Genomic DNA, 16,999 nt, shown 5'->3' with positions numbered 1-16,999 from the left:
GCAATGAAAACTCTTGAACTTTTTATACAGTTATGTGAGCATTACTGTAGAATAAATTCTGAAAAGTAGAAATTCTTGGTTAAAGGCAATGAGCATTTAACATTTTAATTGATATTGATAAAATTTGCCCCCCACAAAGGTTACACTGGTTTGTACTCCCACAGACGTATGAATGTGCCATTTCCCACACAAAGTCCCGTCTTTTCAACTCAGGGAAACTGCCTGGCACTGTTGGGTTCCCTCTTCTTGCACCTTTTCCTAGAAATTCTCTCCAGAAACTCATTTAGGTCAGTCATACGGCACAGATCTCTCAGGGATCACTGTTCTTTGTTGCCTTGTGTTCAGTGTCTTGAAAACTGTTATTTTTGTATATTGTGTCTGTTTTTTAGTTGTTTTTTGAGGGCCCGGGGGTATGGTAAATCCGGTCCCTGTAACCTCATCTTTGCTGGAAATGCACATTCTGACTTACTAAATTTTAGCAAATAAAACACAGAAGGAGATTTTTTTCATTCGTTAAATCTGAAATGCTTACCCCTACTTAAAGTGAATATTAACATGAATATTAACATTAATTCCAATGACTTGCTATATATATTATTGATGTAATGGTGATTGGATATAATGTTAACTTATGTGATTGTGTGAGTATTGATCATGTCTAAGTAAAGGATGGCAAGAAACACTCAAGTGGGTATTTAGGTATGCAGAGTTCTGGCATCAGAGGCCAAAGCCTAATGGTAGATTTTGGCTGGATCATGGTAGGAGGCGAAAGGACTTCTTACATGATGGCGGCAAGAGAAAATGAGGAAGATGCAAAAGCAGAAACCCCTGATAAGACCAAGACCATCAGATCTTGTGAGACTTACTACCACGAGAACAGTATGGGGGAAACTGCCCCATGATTCCAATTATCTCCCACCGGGTCCCTCCCACAACAGGTGGGAATTACGGGAGTACAATTCAAAATGAGATTTGGGTGGGGACACATCCAAACCATATCAGAGGATAAGATCAAGGTTATTAAAACAAGGAATGTCTTAGTAGTAACCTCTATCTGTATACAAATTACAGTGTCTTGGGTTGTGAGTCTCAATCAAGATTTGGTATTGTTGTTCTTTGTAGATTTAATTCTTAGATCAGTGATTATCAGCTGGTGTTTGTAGTACCTCACACTGTCTTCATTCATGTCCAGGAAATCATACAGAATATGCAAATCAAGGTAAAAATTCAGCTCATTATTTTGAAAAATAAATGATTTACAATAAAATTAAAATAGTTGACATTGAATATCGACTAATGTACCAAACACTTTTTTTTTGCACTTCATGTAAAATAAAGAACTTAATCCTCATAACCCTTTGAAGGTGACCATTTTGCAGCTGAGAATACTGAAGTACAGAGAGTCAAGTAACTTACTACAGTCATAAAACAAAAAGGAGATTTGGGATATCTGTGTAGTCTAGACCAAGTCTGTGCTCTCAAACACTGTGCTGTTTGATATAACAATTTTAAGATGAAGAGAGAAACATGGGCAGTTCATGCTTTATTAACGTGTTATCACATCTAAGAGTTTAGGAATCCGTGCATTTTTACAGAACATCCAGGTGAGCATGGTGGTGAAGAACTTAGACTTTAGAATTCTTTAAAATTACTTCCAGAATTGGGTCTCCTTTTGAATAGCTCTATGAAATAGAATACATTGCTGACTCTTTCTTAGCCTTAGTTTTTTCATCTTTAAAAGTGGCAATAGGCTGGGCATGGTGGCTCATGCCTGTAATCCCAGCACTTTGGGAGGCTGAGACAGGCAGATCACAAGGTCAGGAGATCGAGACCATCCTGGCTAACACAGTAAAATCCCGTCTCTACTAAAAAAAAAACAAATACAAAAAATTAGCTGGGTGTGGTGGCATGCACTTGTAATCCCAGCTACTCGGGAGGCTGAGGCAAGAGAATGGCCTGAACCCAGGAGGCGGAGCTTGCAGTGAGCCAAGATTGCACCACTGCATTCCAGCCTGGGCGACAGAGTGAGACTGTTTCAAAAAAAAAAAAAAAAAAAAAAAAAAGGGCGGGGGGAATAATAGTGGTACTTTTCTTGTGGATTTTTTTCCGCTGAGACATTATACTAAGCTAGTTTAGTAGTATTTTCAAGACCTTGCAATTGTTTATGAAGAACCCATCTGTTTTAACTGACTCACATATCAGACCTTGGACATTGTATTGTTTTGATGACAGGTGTCATTTGAGAAAGTCTGCTTACATTGTCAGTAAAGAAACTGTGGTTTTCTGCTCCATCCCTGTTATGTAGTTTGTTTCAGGATATCTGAAATGGGTGTATTGGGCAAACTTACATAAATGTCTGTTATTCCCCAAAACATGTATTAAACCTTCCAGTATAATCAGAGTGATGCTCATTTATTCATGTTTTAAACTTTGACAGTAACTCAACACCAACATATAAAAACCACTCAAAGTATTTTTGTCTAACACTTGCATACACTGTGTATGCATTTTAATTTAATCTTTGTAACCTTATATAGTAGGCAATTTTATTTTCCTCATTCTACAGAAGAGAAAAATGGGGCTAATGAGCAGTTAAATGCTTGCAAATGTCTTATAGTAAGTAGTGGAGTCAAGTTTTGAGTATATGTCAGACTCAAGTCTGCATGCCTAACTATGATGATAAATCACCTCTCCTGAGTATTGAGGTCTTAAAATTATATATTTAAAAATAGAAGGGGAAACAGACTTATATCATGGAAATCAGGATAAAAATTGTGCAAAACAGGCCTTCCGAGGAATTAAAAGTAGAAAGTCACCAAGAACGGAGGCAGTTCTTTGTGCTATGTCTTTCCCTGTGGTCACCTCTGTTCTCTTTCATTATTTTCTCTTTCTGCATATTTATTGGCTTCCTCTGTTTGCCTTACCACCTAGCCCATCTTGACTACTCATAAAATGGTACATTCAACATCAGTGTGTTTATCACCCTAAAAGTCCAGAGCTGTGGCCAAGTCGTCCAGTTTTTCATAATCTCAGTATAATTTCCTGTGAGGAGAATCCTGCCATCCTGGCATAGGCTCAGGGTTGTTTTCCTCTAGGTGAGGTGTCTGTCTATCCTTTGATCAGATAGCTGTGGCTGTGGATGGTAGATTGAGAGGGGGTGACTAGACACACACAGGGATGTACACTAATGCTGGTGCATATTTGTGTGGGAAAAGGGTATGGCCTGAATAGAGCCCCAGAATGTGCCTATAATAACATATATCAAATTTTATTAAAGTGCTGTCGTAAAAATAACAGCACAAATACAACATTGAAGTTACAGGTGTGAGAAACTGAAATCAGTTTCTTATGTGAAAACTGACTTCCCCAAACTGGATATGTAAAGCATTACTTTCAGTGGTACTAGAAGAGTTTATTTAAAAGAATCGTCTGAGTGAATCTTTTAAAAAGAACATTTGTCATTTATTTGCTGAGCACTCCCTTATGTACCTTGTCAATTTAGGATTCCCTGTAGTAGGTTTGCATGTAATTGGATGCATTTACCAGGGAACGCTACATTATTTGCCATACATTATTTGAAGACTCACTTCGTTGAATTTCAGATCCTATTTTCAGATTTCTCAATTCATGAATTGCAAATAAGAAGTATTTGCCTTTTGACAAATGAATACAAAGAAGGAATATTTGTCTTTTGTGTATGCATTTTCAGTTATTGGTGACTGTTTTTAAAATTTCTCTAGTTACCCTACTTCATTGCTAAAATGAGGAGGGATTTTTAACAAAGTTTTGGAAAAGTCTGAGCAGTCAGAATTACATTTTTTTTCTTCTTTAGGATACTGGGAAAAGGTTCCATAGAACCTGATGATTTTTAGTGTGTTTGGTTCATTTAAACATTTTCCGAACAAAAATATTTCTAATTATACTGGTTTCTAGTCACATTGTGTGATCAGCATGTTGAAGATCTGTAAGATACAGATATACTTTTATTTCATGTGGTTTGTTATGAGTTATTGTGATATCCTGGAGTCATACTTCTCATTTTAAAACAGAAGTAGTTTTAGATGGTAATTCCAGGGAAAATACAATTCATTGTGTTTATTCAATTTTCACCCAACTTTCTTAGGAATAGATAGTTCTTTTATACCAGATGAGCTATGGGTATCTTCAAAAGCATAAAAAGCTTTAAAAAAATCTTTTATTTTGTTAAGTAGTTTGGCATATATCCATAAACTCATTCCGGCTTTTCTAAAATAGTTACGTGGCTAGAATGCCACATCTAGTCATGTGGAAATTTGCTTATTTTCTGAAATATATTGATCCTGAAATCACAGAACTCCACATTTAGATTGTTTGTGTTCGTGTAGTGAGGATACTTTTTTAGGACATTGCCTTTAATATATATTACATAAATGAAACAGTTGCCATTTGTTCCAACTGATTGGACCATTTCCAAGACAGATTTCCTCCCTGCTCAGTCCATTATTACGATTTTCAGTCTAGAATTTCTTTCCAGCTCTTGGACCTTTTCCAAGATAGAGACAATTTCTGAGCATCTCTTTGGTAGTGATTTTTCCAAGTGTCGCTGCTGGATTTTGAAGCTGTCAGTAAAGAAGAGTTGGATGACAGGAGGACTTGGAGCAATCAGGCAGCCCCCTTAAATGTAACTTAAGGCAGCATTTAGTATAAAGGAATAAGGCACTATTTAAAGAAGACAACAGATTACATAGATTATTCAGATTAGTACTTTTCAAACTTTTGATGATGAGGGACCAGATTTTTAATTTCCAGTGTATATGTACAGGGTGGACAAGGTGAACATATTTATCACATGCTTGACCCAGATGCTGTGAAAGTGTTTTCTGATTGCCATAATGCTGACACTACTCTGCTGACCACATGTTCAACAGTGTTGTTGAATAATGATCCTAGAACATTATTTCTTTATTTTGCTCCCAGGGTTGCTGAGCCTCAGAAAAGTTAAATGATTTGCTCAATATTATACAGCTGTTAAAATTTTCTTTTTCAGTTTCAGTAGAGAGCAACTCTACTCAGGCAGAATTTGGTCTTTTGTCTGAAGGTGATGTTCATTGCTAGTGTAAAAGTCAGAAAAATATGCCTGTGGCATTTTTAACTGTGGGGGAATTTTCAATTTCTGCATTGTAGACTCCTGAAATATTTTACATGATCTTACAGTTTTGGAACAATAGAAGAACAAAAAAGATACCACGTAAAATAATGAAACAAGAAAAATCAGAAATATTGAGGTAGAAAAAGCATAAACAATTTAAAAACTATTAGTTTCACATAATTAGAGTAATGGGTACATATGAGGAAAGTATCAAGAGATAAGGCCTAGAAGATTCTCAGAGATAAGATTAGTAAATGGTGTTAAATCATAAAAAGAAGTTTGCTTTTTATTGTTAGACAATGGGAAACGGTTAAAAAAGTAATATAGAACAGGTTAGTTGTTAACGAAGATAATTTTAATGCTTTCTGTATTTTTTTTAAGAGACAGGTTCTTGCCTTGTTGCCCAGGTTGGAGTGCAGTGGTGCAATCATAGCTCACTGCAGCCTCAAATTCCTGGGCTCAAGCAATTCTCCTGCCTCAGCCTATGTCTCTATATATTTTAAAGTAAGACTAATAGAAGGTATACTTCAGTTTTGTAAAGTATGCTTTAGCTCTAAACACCATAATCAAATGTCTTTGAATTAAAAGTAGTAGCTTAAAAAAGGTGGGAGACATAGAAATATGATGCAGTAATTGAGAAGATTGTTCTGTTTTCAAACATCCCTGTCACCAAGTATTTGGTAAAAATGAATGCAGTGATATTGAGGCAGTATATTATGCTGTTGAATATAACCAAATGGCTTGCGTTGGACTCTCAGCTCTGATATTCGTTATTTTTTCAATCTTGGGCAAATTGCTTAGCCTCTTTGGGCCTTGGTTTCTCATCTATAGAATGAAGAAAAATAATACTTTCCTTATAGGACTGTTGTAAAGTTAAATGACTTTCTCTGTATAGACAGATATACAGTGGTCCCTTGGTGTCTGTGGGGGATTAGTTTCAGGACTCCCTCTTACCCGTGGATACCAAAATCCATGGATACTTAAATCCCTTATATAAAATGTTACAGTATTTGGATATAACCTACAGACATCCTCCCATATACTTTAAATTGTCTCTAGATTACTTATAGTACTTAATACAGTGTAAATGCTATGTAAATAGTTGTTGTATTATATTGTTTAGGGAATAATGATTTTTAAAACTCTGTACATGTTCAATACAGACACAGCCATCCGTTTTCTCCCCTAATATTCTCAATCCCATGAATACTGAACCCACAGATATGGAAGGGGTGACTGTATACACACCTATTTGTTATATAACTTAGAATAATATCTGGTAAATAATAAACATTGAATTAAGTACTTTTACTGCTGCTGCTGGGGGTGGTGGTGGTATGATTAGTAGCAGAAGACATTTAATTAAATACATTTTACAAACATGTAAGAATAATATGACTACAATACCAAAAATTTACCAGTTACTGTTTGAAAATAGCGACCCACTGGATATCAGATTTTATTTTTTTCTCCAGTTATGAAGACTAAGGTAGTAAATTTATATTTATCTTAGTGTTTTCTCTTCTATAGTTCATCAGAGAAGATATGAAATATAAAGATGCTACTAATAAACACAGCCATCTGCACAGAGAAGATAAACATATAACAATTGAGGATTTGTGGAAACGATGGAAAACATCAGAAGGTAAGACTGCCTTCATGATCTGGCTCCCTCCCCTTCTGCACATCTAGCCTGCTTAGTTGTTGTTAACTCACTTATGCGTATGTTTTTACCAAAAAAATCAAAATAACATTTTTGTGAGGATATTTAAATTTTAGTAAATAATTTTCCCTTCTTGTTTTTGAAAGATGATTTTTGTCTTTCTGAGAGTTACTAAGCATCAGGCTGTTCTCATATAATTATAGCAGAATAAATAAGATAATGCATGTCTGAGAGCCTAAAGTTGTAAAGCATTATTTCAGCTATTACATGACATTATTATAAAAGGTTTAGCAAATAAATATACGGAAACACAAAGTTTTCTTTTTAGTTGTGGAGAAAAGTTCCTAATGTTTTTAGGAGGCTATTACTGTTCAGCTTTTTCTTAAGTAAATCCTTTATGACATCTCGTAATAGTTGCATGATAAAATTGGATAATTGGTATTTTATTCCCTTTTCTACTGTGAAGTTCTCAAGCTGTATTATGGACAGTAATTGTTTAGTACAAGAAAAGTCTGTGATCTAAAAATCTCAGCTTGGTTCCTAATACTAGGCAGTTACTAAAATAAAAAAAAAATTTTACAAGTCCACTAAGCGTACAAAATTTTTTTGCAGTAACTCAACTAAAATTCCTTCTTTCTAATGCTTCTGTTCTTTCATGAAAGTCAGCAATTATATTGTAAGCATATATTTTTCTCTGAATAATTAAATGAAATTAAAGGGACAGATTACCAATTAAGAGTGTAAAGAAATAATAAAGTTTACTTGAGTCATTATGATAACATTTAAAAGTGGGAAAATAAAACTGTCCCACCAATGCTCAGTGTTTTTCTTAGTGTGAAAGATGGTAGATAGCTTGCTTACATGTTTTTCTGTTGAAATATACTTGGGTTAGGGGAAGAAAGAAGAAACAATTAAGGACTTAAAAGAAAAATATATAGACTTAAAAAACCTCTCCATTTCTCTTCCCTACACCATTTAAAAATAACATGAGCTTGGATAGGAATAGGAATAAACAAATACCAGTTTCATGAAGAAAAGTGAAAATGGTGGGGAACTCAGCAACAAACTTACCTTATTGACATGATATGACTCAGCAATCCATAGATACTAAGAAGGGAGGTGGAGATCCATTACAGAGTCTATTGCTATTAGTATTTTTTTAAGGATTAAAATATGTAATACATTGATTGGAACCCACTTGACTATGTTTGAATGAAGAAAAAAAATATTTGACCACTTAGCTTTGTACTACCTTTATTCAGCCACCATCATCTCTTGCCTGGATAATTGTGGCAGCCTAATTCATCTCCCTGCATTTGTGCTCTGCTGTAGTCTCTTGTTCACCTACCAGAGTACTCTAAAATGTAAATTAGATCTGCCCATTACTCTGTAGTAGCTCAGAGTAATAGTCCAAATCTTTACAAAGACCTGTAAGCCTCTACATGTTCTGCCTTCTACTTCCACCTCTCTCTCATCTCTTACCTCTTCTATTCCATCCATCTCTCTTGCTCACTGTGCTCCATTCATTCTGGACCTGTTGCTATTCCACAAATGCAGGAATGCACACTTCCTCGTGGCTAATTCCATCACCTCCTTTGTTGAAGTCTTTATCAAGGGCTATGCTCTCAGTGAAACCTCTCTGGCCACCCTGTTTAACATTGCTAACCTCCCCTTTTACTCATTTTTTTTTTTTCTGGTACTCTTGATCTTTCTTACTCAGCTTCACACTTTCCTTTTCCCCTATCATGTATCACCTTCTAAGATACTATATAATTGGCTTATTCATTATATATATATCTCCCTTCTCTCTCTGCCTCACCCCCAAGAATATAAGTTTTATAGAGCAGGGGAACTTGGTGTGTTTTGTTTATTAATGTATCCTAAATAAAGAGGACTCTATTCTTAAACTCCTTTTTGTTTTCCCACCCTAGTGACTTTGGTGAGATCTTTTGTGATCTATGAGAATGTTTGTTTGCTTGTTTTTTTTATTTTTCATTTTTTATTTTAACCTAAGGCCTTTTCAAGCTGAATGACCTCTTAAACCTTTTTCCCTAGGCTTTCACCTTAATCCGAGATCTGACCATTATGATAATGAGGGATTTCCCCAGTTCAAACAGTTGGCCTAAGTTATCTCCTCTCTGCTTCCTTTTCTCTAAGCCCCAGTTGGCTATATAACCTTACAGAGCCTGGGAGAAGTAGTCTCAGGACTCCTACTAATGCAGCTGTATGGGATGAGAGAGAGAGGAGTCCAGTAATAATAAACTTTCACTAGAAGTTTTATAATGACCTAGTTGATTTTTCTCAACCCATATCAGACTCTGTTTATTAAAGGGGTTATGTAAGGGTTGGGCATTGTTGCTATAGCACTGATTTTTAGAACACTCAGGATCCAGGAGGAGTCCCAGGGACAGGGCATGTTGAGTGTGCAGGGCTCTGCTTTTATCTGTTATATTTAGTTTCTGTTTAAAATTTATCTTGAGAAACGAAAAGTAGTTCTTCTGAAAAAGTTTGAAAACTACTGAAGTAGAGATTAGAATGTACACCTAACAATAACAGGTAATTCAACGTTGTTTACTTGAATATATACAAAAACGTATGGGTGTGTATGTATATAACACACATACACACACGTGCAAATATATGCATTCATTCTTTGCTCATCATTGTTGTGTCTCCCGTGCCTAGCGCAGTGCATTCACTTAGTATTCAATAGTGAATATTCACTTTGATATTCAGTAAATCATTGTTGAATGAATGAAAGTGTAATGCCTGATAAGTATTGGATGCTCAGTAATTCAGTTGGTCAAATGTTTTGAGTACAGGCGTTTCTGTTATAAGACATTACTTGCATTTCTTTAAAATTTTTGTTTTTTAAAATTATAAACTTAAAAATGACAGTTTAGGGGAAAAATGGGACTGAAGGAGACTATTCAAAACCTTGTTAGCCATAGCATTAACAGTAGTAATAAAAATACTAGTACAGGCCAGGTGCGGTGGCTCATGCCTGTAATCCCAGCACTTTGGGAGGCCGAGGCGAGCAGATCACCTGAGGTCAGGAGTTCAAGACCAGCCTGGCCAACATGGCAAAACCCTGTCTCTACTAAAAATACAAAAATTAACTAGACTTGGTGGCATGCTCCTGTAATCCCAGCTGCTAGGGAGGCTGAGGCAGCAGAATCACTTGAACCCGGGAGTGTGCTACTGCACTCCATCTCAAAAAACATATGTATATACTAGTACCACTAAAAAGAATTTTAAATTCCTAATCAATACATACTATATAGTAGATGGAGGAATTTACATTAAAAATAATGAAGATAACTTTATAGAAAGATGGATGGGGCGTTCTAGTAGAGTTGAGGTTGCTAAAAAATGAAGACAAGGGCGAAGTGCATGAAGGTGAGAACCGAGCAACAAGCATTTCCAAGACAGAGGCTCTGGCCAAATTGAGCAAAGGTGAAGAAGGAGGGTAAGTGGAAGCTCCTGTTTGTAGCTTGCTGTATTGGCAGTTAGTATACTTTGCATCCATTTGATATTACTTGGTGATGTGAAATGAAACCGTGTTTGGAAAAGTCACATATGAGATGATACGACTTTTGCATTGACATGACCCCTGATTACTAGTGGCACATAAACTAATTCATGTTACAGAAGCACATGCAGCAAAATACACTGTATCTATTAGGTGCTAAACGAGCATTGCATTGGATCCTGGGGATTAATGATGAGTTAAACATGGATCTGGGGTATACAGAGCAAATTGCTGAGTAGGAAAGACAAAGAAAAAAATAATTACACTATAAGGTGATATGTACAATAATAGCAGTAAATTTAGGGTATGGAGGTAGCTCACCGGAGGGAGTGATTAGTTCACTATTATACACAGAAGGTAGCGTTTGGGATGGGCTCTGAAGGTTGACCCACGTGTTCTAGAAGGAGACAAGAAGTAGAACATAAATGGTAGCTCCTCCATGGCATCTTTTTCTTTTTTTCTTGAAATATACAGGGTCTTGCTCTGTCACCCAGGCCAGAGTGCAGTGGTGTGATCATACCTCACTGCAGTCTCAAATTCCTGGGCTCAAGTGAACCACTGGAGTAGTTGAGACTGTCGGCGTGCACCACCACGCCTGGCTTATTTTTTGTTTTTTGTTGGGATGAGATCTTACTATGTTGCCCAGTCTGGTTTCCAGCTCCTGGCCTCAAGCAGCCCTCCTGTCTTGGCCTCCTAAAGCACTAGGATTACAGATGGCAGTCACCACACCCAGCCTCCTTCTTTAGTTACCTGAAAATTTGCTAGAAGTGAAAGTGGAGGTGGCATGCTATAGGGAGTATGTAGGCTTTCAAACTGTAATGCTTTAAATTCTGGCTCTTCTATTTATGAACAGTGAGACATTGGACAGATTTTGAAAATTCACTTATAAAATGTAATTCTTGTGTGACATAAATGAGTAATGTAGTAAAAGTACCTGGTGTAATTTCTGGCAGCACCTGTTAGGCACTTAGTAAAGGTTGATTCTCTCATTCAGTAATAATGCAAAATAAACTGAAAAATTCAGCCATATTCAAAGTTTTATACTGTTTTTGACTTGGTCTCACAATATTTATAAAATGAACAGACTAAGCTATATATGTACCATCATTGTGTGCAAACTCTGGACAGTGAAATGTACACAAAATCTTTCTGGAATGTTGTAAACTGCGGAAAAGTAAAATTACTTTATGCAGAAGTTGATCCTGACCTCAAATAGAATTTCAACAGTGTCTTTAATGTTGTGTGTGTGTGTGTGTGTGTGTGTGTGTGTGTGTGTAGAGAGAGAATGCTTGGTCAAGTTGCATATGGCAACTGTCTAATGCAAATGAAAGCCATTTAAAAACTAGTATTAGATTTCAGATAGATTTTGATAATAAACTAGATACGTTGTGAGAATTACTGAATGTACTTAAATAGTAGCCAGATACCTAATGCAGGAAAATATAGATAGAAAATTATTGGTTACATACAAGATTTAGGAACTGTAATAGATAAAAAACTGATTAAGTAATATACTGTTTTTAAAATGAAAAGTCACTGGGTTAGTTATTATAACATGTGACAAGCATGAGGTAATCTTTCCATCCTGTTCAGCACAAATCTTAACCTACCTAAGGTCGCTGTTTAATTTTGGGCTTTACAAATTGAATTGACATTTGGAAATTTAAGAGAATATTTATTTATTTATTTTTAAGGATTAAAAATTCAAAGGAACTGAAATAGTCTGAGAGAAGAAAGATACAGGCACTTAATAATGGTTATTTTCAAGAGTACCTAAAGGCTAGCCAGAGATTATATGACCAAGAGTATTTTCTTTTTGTTTAGGACAGCAAAAATATAAATATTTTATAAAAGAAAATATAAAGAAAAAAAATTCTGACCATGGATATAAAATTCCTAAAAGTAAGGGAAGTTAAAATATTTTAAAAATATATAGAACCTTTATATCCATAAGATTTTTCTTCTGGATGTGAAAGTATAAAGGGATTTCTAAGTGTTGATAAAATCCAGCAGCTCTTTAAAGTGTATGATGTTGGTTACAATGAGACTGGAATAAAAAAAACTGTAAATAGAAAAGTGTGTATTGTTTAACATTATCAGAAGAGTAACTCAAAACATAAGCTTTGCAGATAATAAGGTAGTGTTACCTTTGTGGCATCCATCAACAAAATATTTATTTGTATATTTACAACATGCATCACACTCATTAGTAGAAAATAAGGAAGTATGAGAGACAACCTTTCTCCTCCAGGAGCTTAACAATGTTTTGCATGTATGCAGATGAAATGTTAAATAGCAATTCAAGAAGGTTTGATTAAATACTATGTAAATGACATGATTGTAGGAATCTAAGAGAATGGACAGATTTATTACAGGGAAGGCTTCATTAGGGAGATGGCTCTTCAACAGGACTTTGAAAGATAAAATTTTCATAGAAATAAGAAAGAGGGATATACAAGTTAGCACATTAAAGTGAGTCTAGATGTAAATGCTAAATCCTTCAATAAGCATAATTTATACAAGAGATAATACATTTTTAGTGTATGTGAGATAAAATAAACACTTAAAATTTTGTCATTTGCTTTTAACATGTAGTGTGTAACCATCTTGTGTCTTAGTTCTGTCATCTGTTAAATGGGAGTAAAAGTTGTCTACCGCATAGTAAGTGATGAACAGATATCTGTTATTACTGTTTTTGTAAGGTAAATCTGACCATGGCACATTTATGGTATATTGCAGACTCATATTGCTGGAAGAGGCAGCTGAGTTGGAGAATACTGGGAGATTGGGTCAGAAAAAGAGACCAGACTATAGTGAGTCTCTGTGTAAATCTGATGAGCAGCTCCAAGAGTGGCAAGTATGATTCCACTCATATTCCAGTGCTTACCAATCCATAGTGATTCCCTGGAGCACTGTATTAAGGAAGCTTGGTCTGTATCTGTCTTGATAGCAAAAAAGGATATTATTTTAGCGATTATCTATTAGCAATATTTTACTGTGTGGGAGGCGGTAGTGTACTTTAGCGTTTTATCATCATTGTAAGAGCTACTATAGCTTCTTGCTTTAGAAGGCCTGGTAATGTAGAAGAGTTATAAAAAGACAAATTCACTGTTGGCAGGAACATTAGCATTGAGTTGAATATAATGTGGCTTTGAGTGGGAAGAATGAAACGTGAATTCTGAGCAGTGTCTTAAAGGAAGATTTGGATTAACTTTTCCCTTGTGTTTAGAATGAATTCCAGTTTTTTTCTCTCTGTGATTTTTGGATCCACTGGGCTTGGAGGGGAGTTTATTTAACTGATTCACACAGGAAAAATTTTTTAGTAAATACTTATTATGAGAAAGTCCTTGTCCTAGGTTCAAAAGATACACAGATGAAGAATATGTTCTCTGTCCTCCACCTGTCTACAGTCCGTTGGAGAAAGATCTTTTAACAAGTAATTAAGGGATGTGCTACTGAGATTATGTAGAAGGCACTGTGAGATAATAAGAAAACATGTCCATCCACCTGCAGAAGTAAAGCCAGACGAGCTGCATCAAGGGACATTTACTTTTCCTCTCTTGTCACCCCTTCAGTGAGAGACATTGTGCTAGATTAATAGCTAGGAGGATAATTGTACTTAATATAGCACATTGAAAAAACTCAAGGCTGTTAATATGCTACAAATACCTGTGCTATTTTAGTAAATCAGGTTTTAACACTTTTCAGCTTTCCTACAGTGCTTTTATCTTTAGGAGAAGCTCTTGTTATAGCCACAGTGGAGGGATTGAGTTTTAATTGTTCTTTTTGTTTAGGACAGCAAAAATATAAATATTTTATAAAAGAAAATATAAAGAAAAAAAATTCTGACCATGGATATAAAATTCCTAAAAGTAAGGGAAGTTAAAATATTTTAAAAATATATAGAACCTTTATATCCATAAGATTTTTCTTTCTGTTCACAGAAAGGAGCTTATGCAAGGGAAGGCCCATTCTTGAGGTAGAGTGTAGTTTCAGAATAACAGATGTCATCATTTCTACCACTAACAAAAGGTCTTTAATAGTCCAAGTTTCTTCTGTGAAGAGAATAGGTGACACCAGTATGTTGCTCATTCGCTCTGTCAACCAACATTTAAGGGATTTTAACATGGGTTTGCTAGAAAAATAGTGTAAGTCTTTCTTGATTAATTTACAAATTTGGCGAACACTGTTCTGTATTAATCATTAGTTAGAATGGATTTTTGTACTTCGTACAGAGTTTGCGCCCTTTTCCCTTTATTATCAAATAGCTTTCTTTTTATCATAATATTATCCAAATGAGTTCAGAGCACTCACAGTAAGTTGCTGATTGCTCTTAATCATGATCTTATGTTGCCTTTTTAGTTTCTATTCCCTTCACTTCAAATCTACCCATCAGGGCTATTTCGGTTTTATTAATTTTTGTCTTTTTCTCTTTCTCTTTCTGTTTTATTATTGTCAGCTCTTCCTCTTTTACTTAAGTACACTTGAGTTTTGGAGATTTTGGATCATTGCATATACTGATTTGCTGGGATTAATTCTGTCTTTTTAGTTTGTGGAAGATACTTAACTTTGAGACAATCCTGCCTGCTTTACATAGATTGTTCTTGGTTTTATTCTGAAATAGAGACTCCCTCAGAAGAAGATGCAGAGACCAACTACCTATCACATCTCTCTGTCCTGTAGAAAACTTGAGAATTCTATTCTGTAGGAACACGTGAAATAAATGTTTTGAGCCTTGTTTTTTCTCACATAACAAGTTTTCCAGTATATAATTCAACATATGAAGCTTTTCTTGTGATTTAAGGAGGTACTATTCTAAGATTGTTGGTGAGTTTGCCTTATGGTTTTCTATACACCTGAATTATTCTACATTTCTTCTCTGCTATGTTCACAGACTCAAGGGATACCTCAAGGTTGGAGTACAGTAACAGAACCTTCTGCAGAAGGTAAAAATGAGGGCTGTCCACTTTTCACTGTGATGGACTATCTAGAAAACAGTAGCCTTTTTTGGACATCATATTGTCCTTTCTACCCTTTTCCTGGTAGTTGGAAAACAGTTGCATATGCTTATGTGTTACATTTTCCTTTCTCTGTCTTTGTTTTGGGAAAGGGGTGGGAAGGAGGGACTCAGGAAATAGTTTTAGATTTTCAAATATATGTTATTGCAGGAGAGTCACTATATTAAATTCTACTTTATGTGGAACAAATATTTTATTCCCACTGCTTTTGAATAAAGGAGTTGTTTGTTGAGTATGACATTGTCTTCAAAGATGGTCAGTTAAATTTTTTTTCTTTTCAGACAAATCTTATGCTTACTTGAGTCTTTTCCCCCCATTTAACTGAATGTTACTTAGCATTTTAGTAGCGACTGTAATAGAAATAATGTAAATTACAAATATTAATACAATGAAAACTAAAACTTTCCAAGGTATTAGCCAGCCCTTTCAATTTGAATATTACCTTTGCTCTTTCTAAAAATTCTAAACATTTCTATGATTCTGATATGTGTATTTATGTATATATGACATATATAAATATATAGCTCAGGGGAAATGAATGATAAAAAATAGAATAAATCACTTAGCATGTTTTTGTATCTTAAAAACCGTTTCACTCTCTGGATGGTTACTCTGCATAGAATAGAACTAATAAAGCTTGTATCTTTCTATCTTTCTCATCTCATCTGGTTTTATATTTTAAAGATAAGAACCTCTTCAATAAAAGGTCCTCAGTAAGCATTCTTCCAACCCTTGGATAATCTTCTGTTTCTCCCACTCTTTGCATCAACATTAATTCTTTCAGGATGCTGAAAATAATAGATCATTTAGATACTTTTGATTTCAGTGTTTTAATTAGATAATTACTTACTAGTTTGAAATTAAGCATCTAGATCAGTCTGACAAAATGAAACAGAATGGCAGTTTTCATAGAAGGAAATTTGTAATTTTTATTTCCATCAACTTTTCTTACCAAGTAATCAGCTTAAAAAATGCAAAACAGGTGTTTATCACTAGGAGATTATAGTTGCATAAGGGCAATGTTCTAAAATCAAACAAAGAGATTTGTGATTCCCTCACGTAAAGGTATAATAATTCAAGTCATATAAATTGAGAGTTCACTAAAAGAAGGAAAGGGAGAGAGTAGCCTTGGGGAATACTGGCATTAAGGCAAAGGCAAAGAATTGATGAATGAAATCAGTAATGGCCATCAGAGACATGGAGGGAGAATGAGGAAGGCACAGTGTCAGCATTTAGAGAGGGGAGTGTTTTCAGGGAGGGACAGACGGTTATATAGTAGGGCGCGTAGACTTGCCATATTGCAAAGTGTCTGCCAAGAGTCCTCCTGAAGAATTCTTCATTTAGGTCTCAGTAATAAGAATAGATGTACTGCTGAGCAGACGTTTTGTGTTTATATTGTGAATGCTGTGACTGATTTGTTTCCTTCTTTGTCTGCCTTTTGTAACTGTTATTAAGGATCTCATATATTTTGTAAGTGCCTTTAACGGAGCTTCACTTTATCTTTCTGGTCCAGTGACATCTTTCATCTTTTATTCTCTTTGCATTGTGTGCATCTTCGTAAGTGATTTCTTTTCTCCCTTTTCCTCCTCCCCCGCCCCTCTCCTCCAACAAGTGGGGGTTAGAGAGAGGAAAGATGAAGAGTGGCTAGTAGCTTGACA

At 35.3% G+C, this 16,999-nt stretch overlaps 1 protein-coding gene across 2 annotated transcripts in view; it reads left to right on the top strand.

Moving 5' to 3' along the window:
- Positions 1-16,999, top strand: part of STIM2 (stromal interaction molecule 2) — a 165,303-nt gene that overhangs the window by 87,860 nt on the left and 60,444 nt on the right. For both annotated transcript variants that reach the window (XM_050790676.1, XM_050790675.1), the window contains exon 3: positions 6,659-6,773. In XM_050790676.1, coding sequence (XP_050646633.1) covers positions 6,659-6,773 — 115 coding nt within the window. The remainder of the gene's footprint in view (positions 1-6,658; positions 6,774-16,999) is intronic.

This window comes from Macaca thibetana, chromosome 5 (genome assembly GCF_024542745.1).
Source record: "Macaca thibetana thibetana isolate TM-01 chromosome 5, ASM2454274v1, whole genome shotgun sequence".
NCBI classification, from domain to species: domain Eukaryota; kingdom Metazoa; phylum Chordata; class Mammalia; order Primates; family Cercopithecidae; genus Macaca; species Macaca thibetana.
Note: the sequence above shows the minus strand (reverse complement) of the source record. Positions and strands in the feature narration are given on the sequence as shown.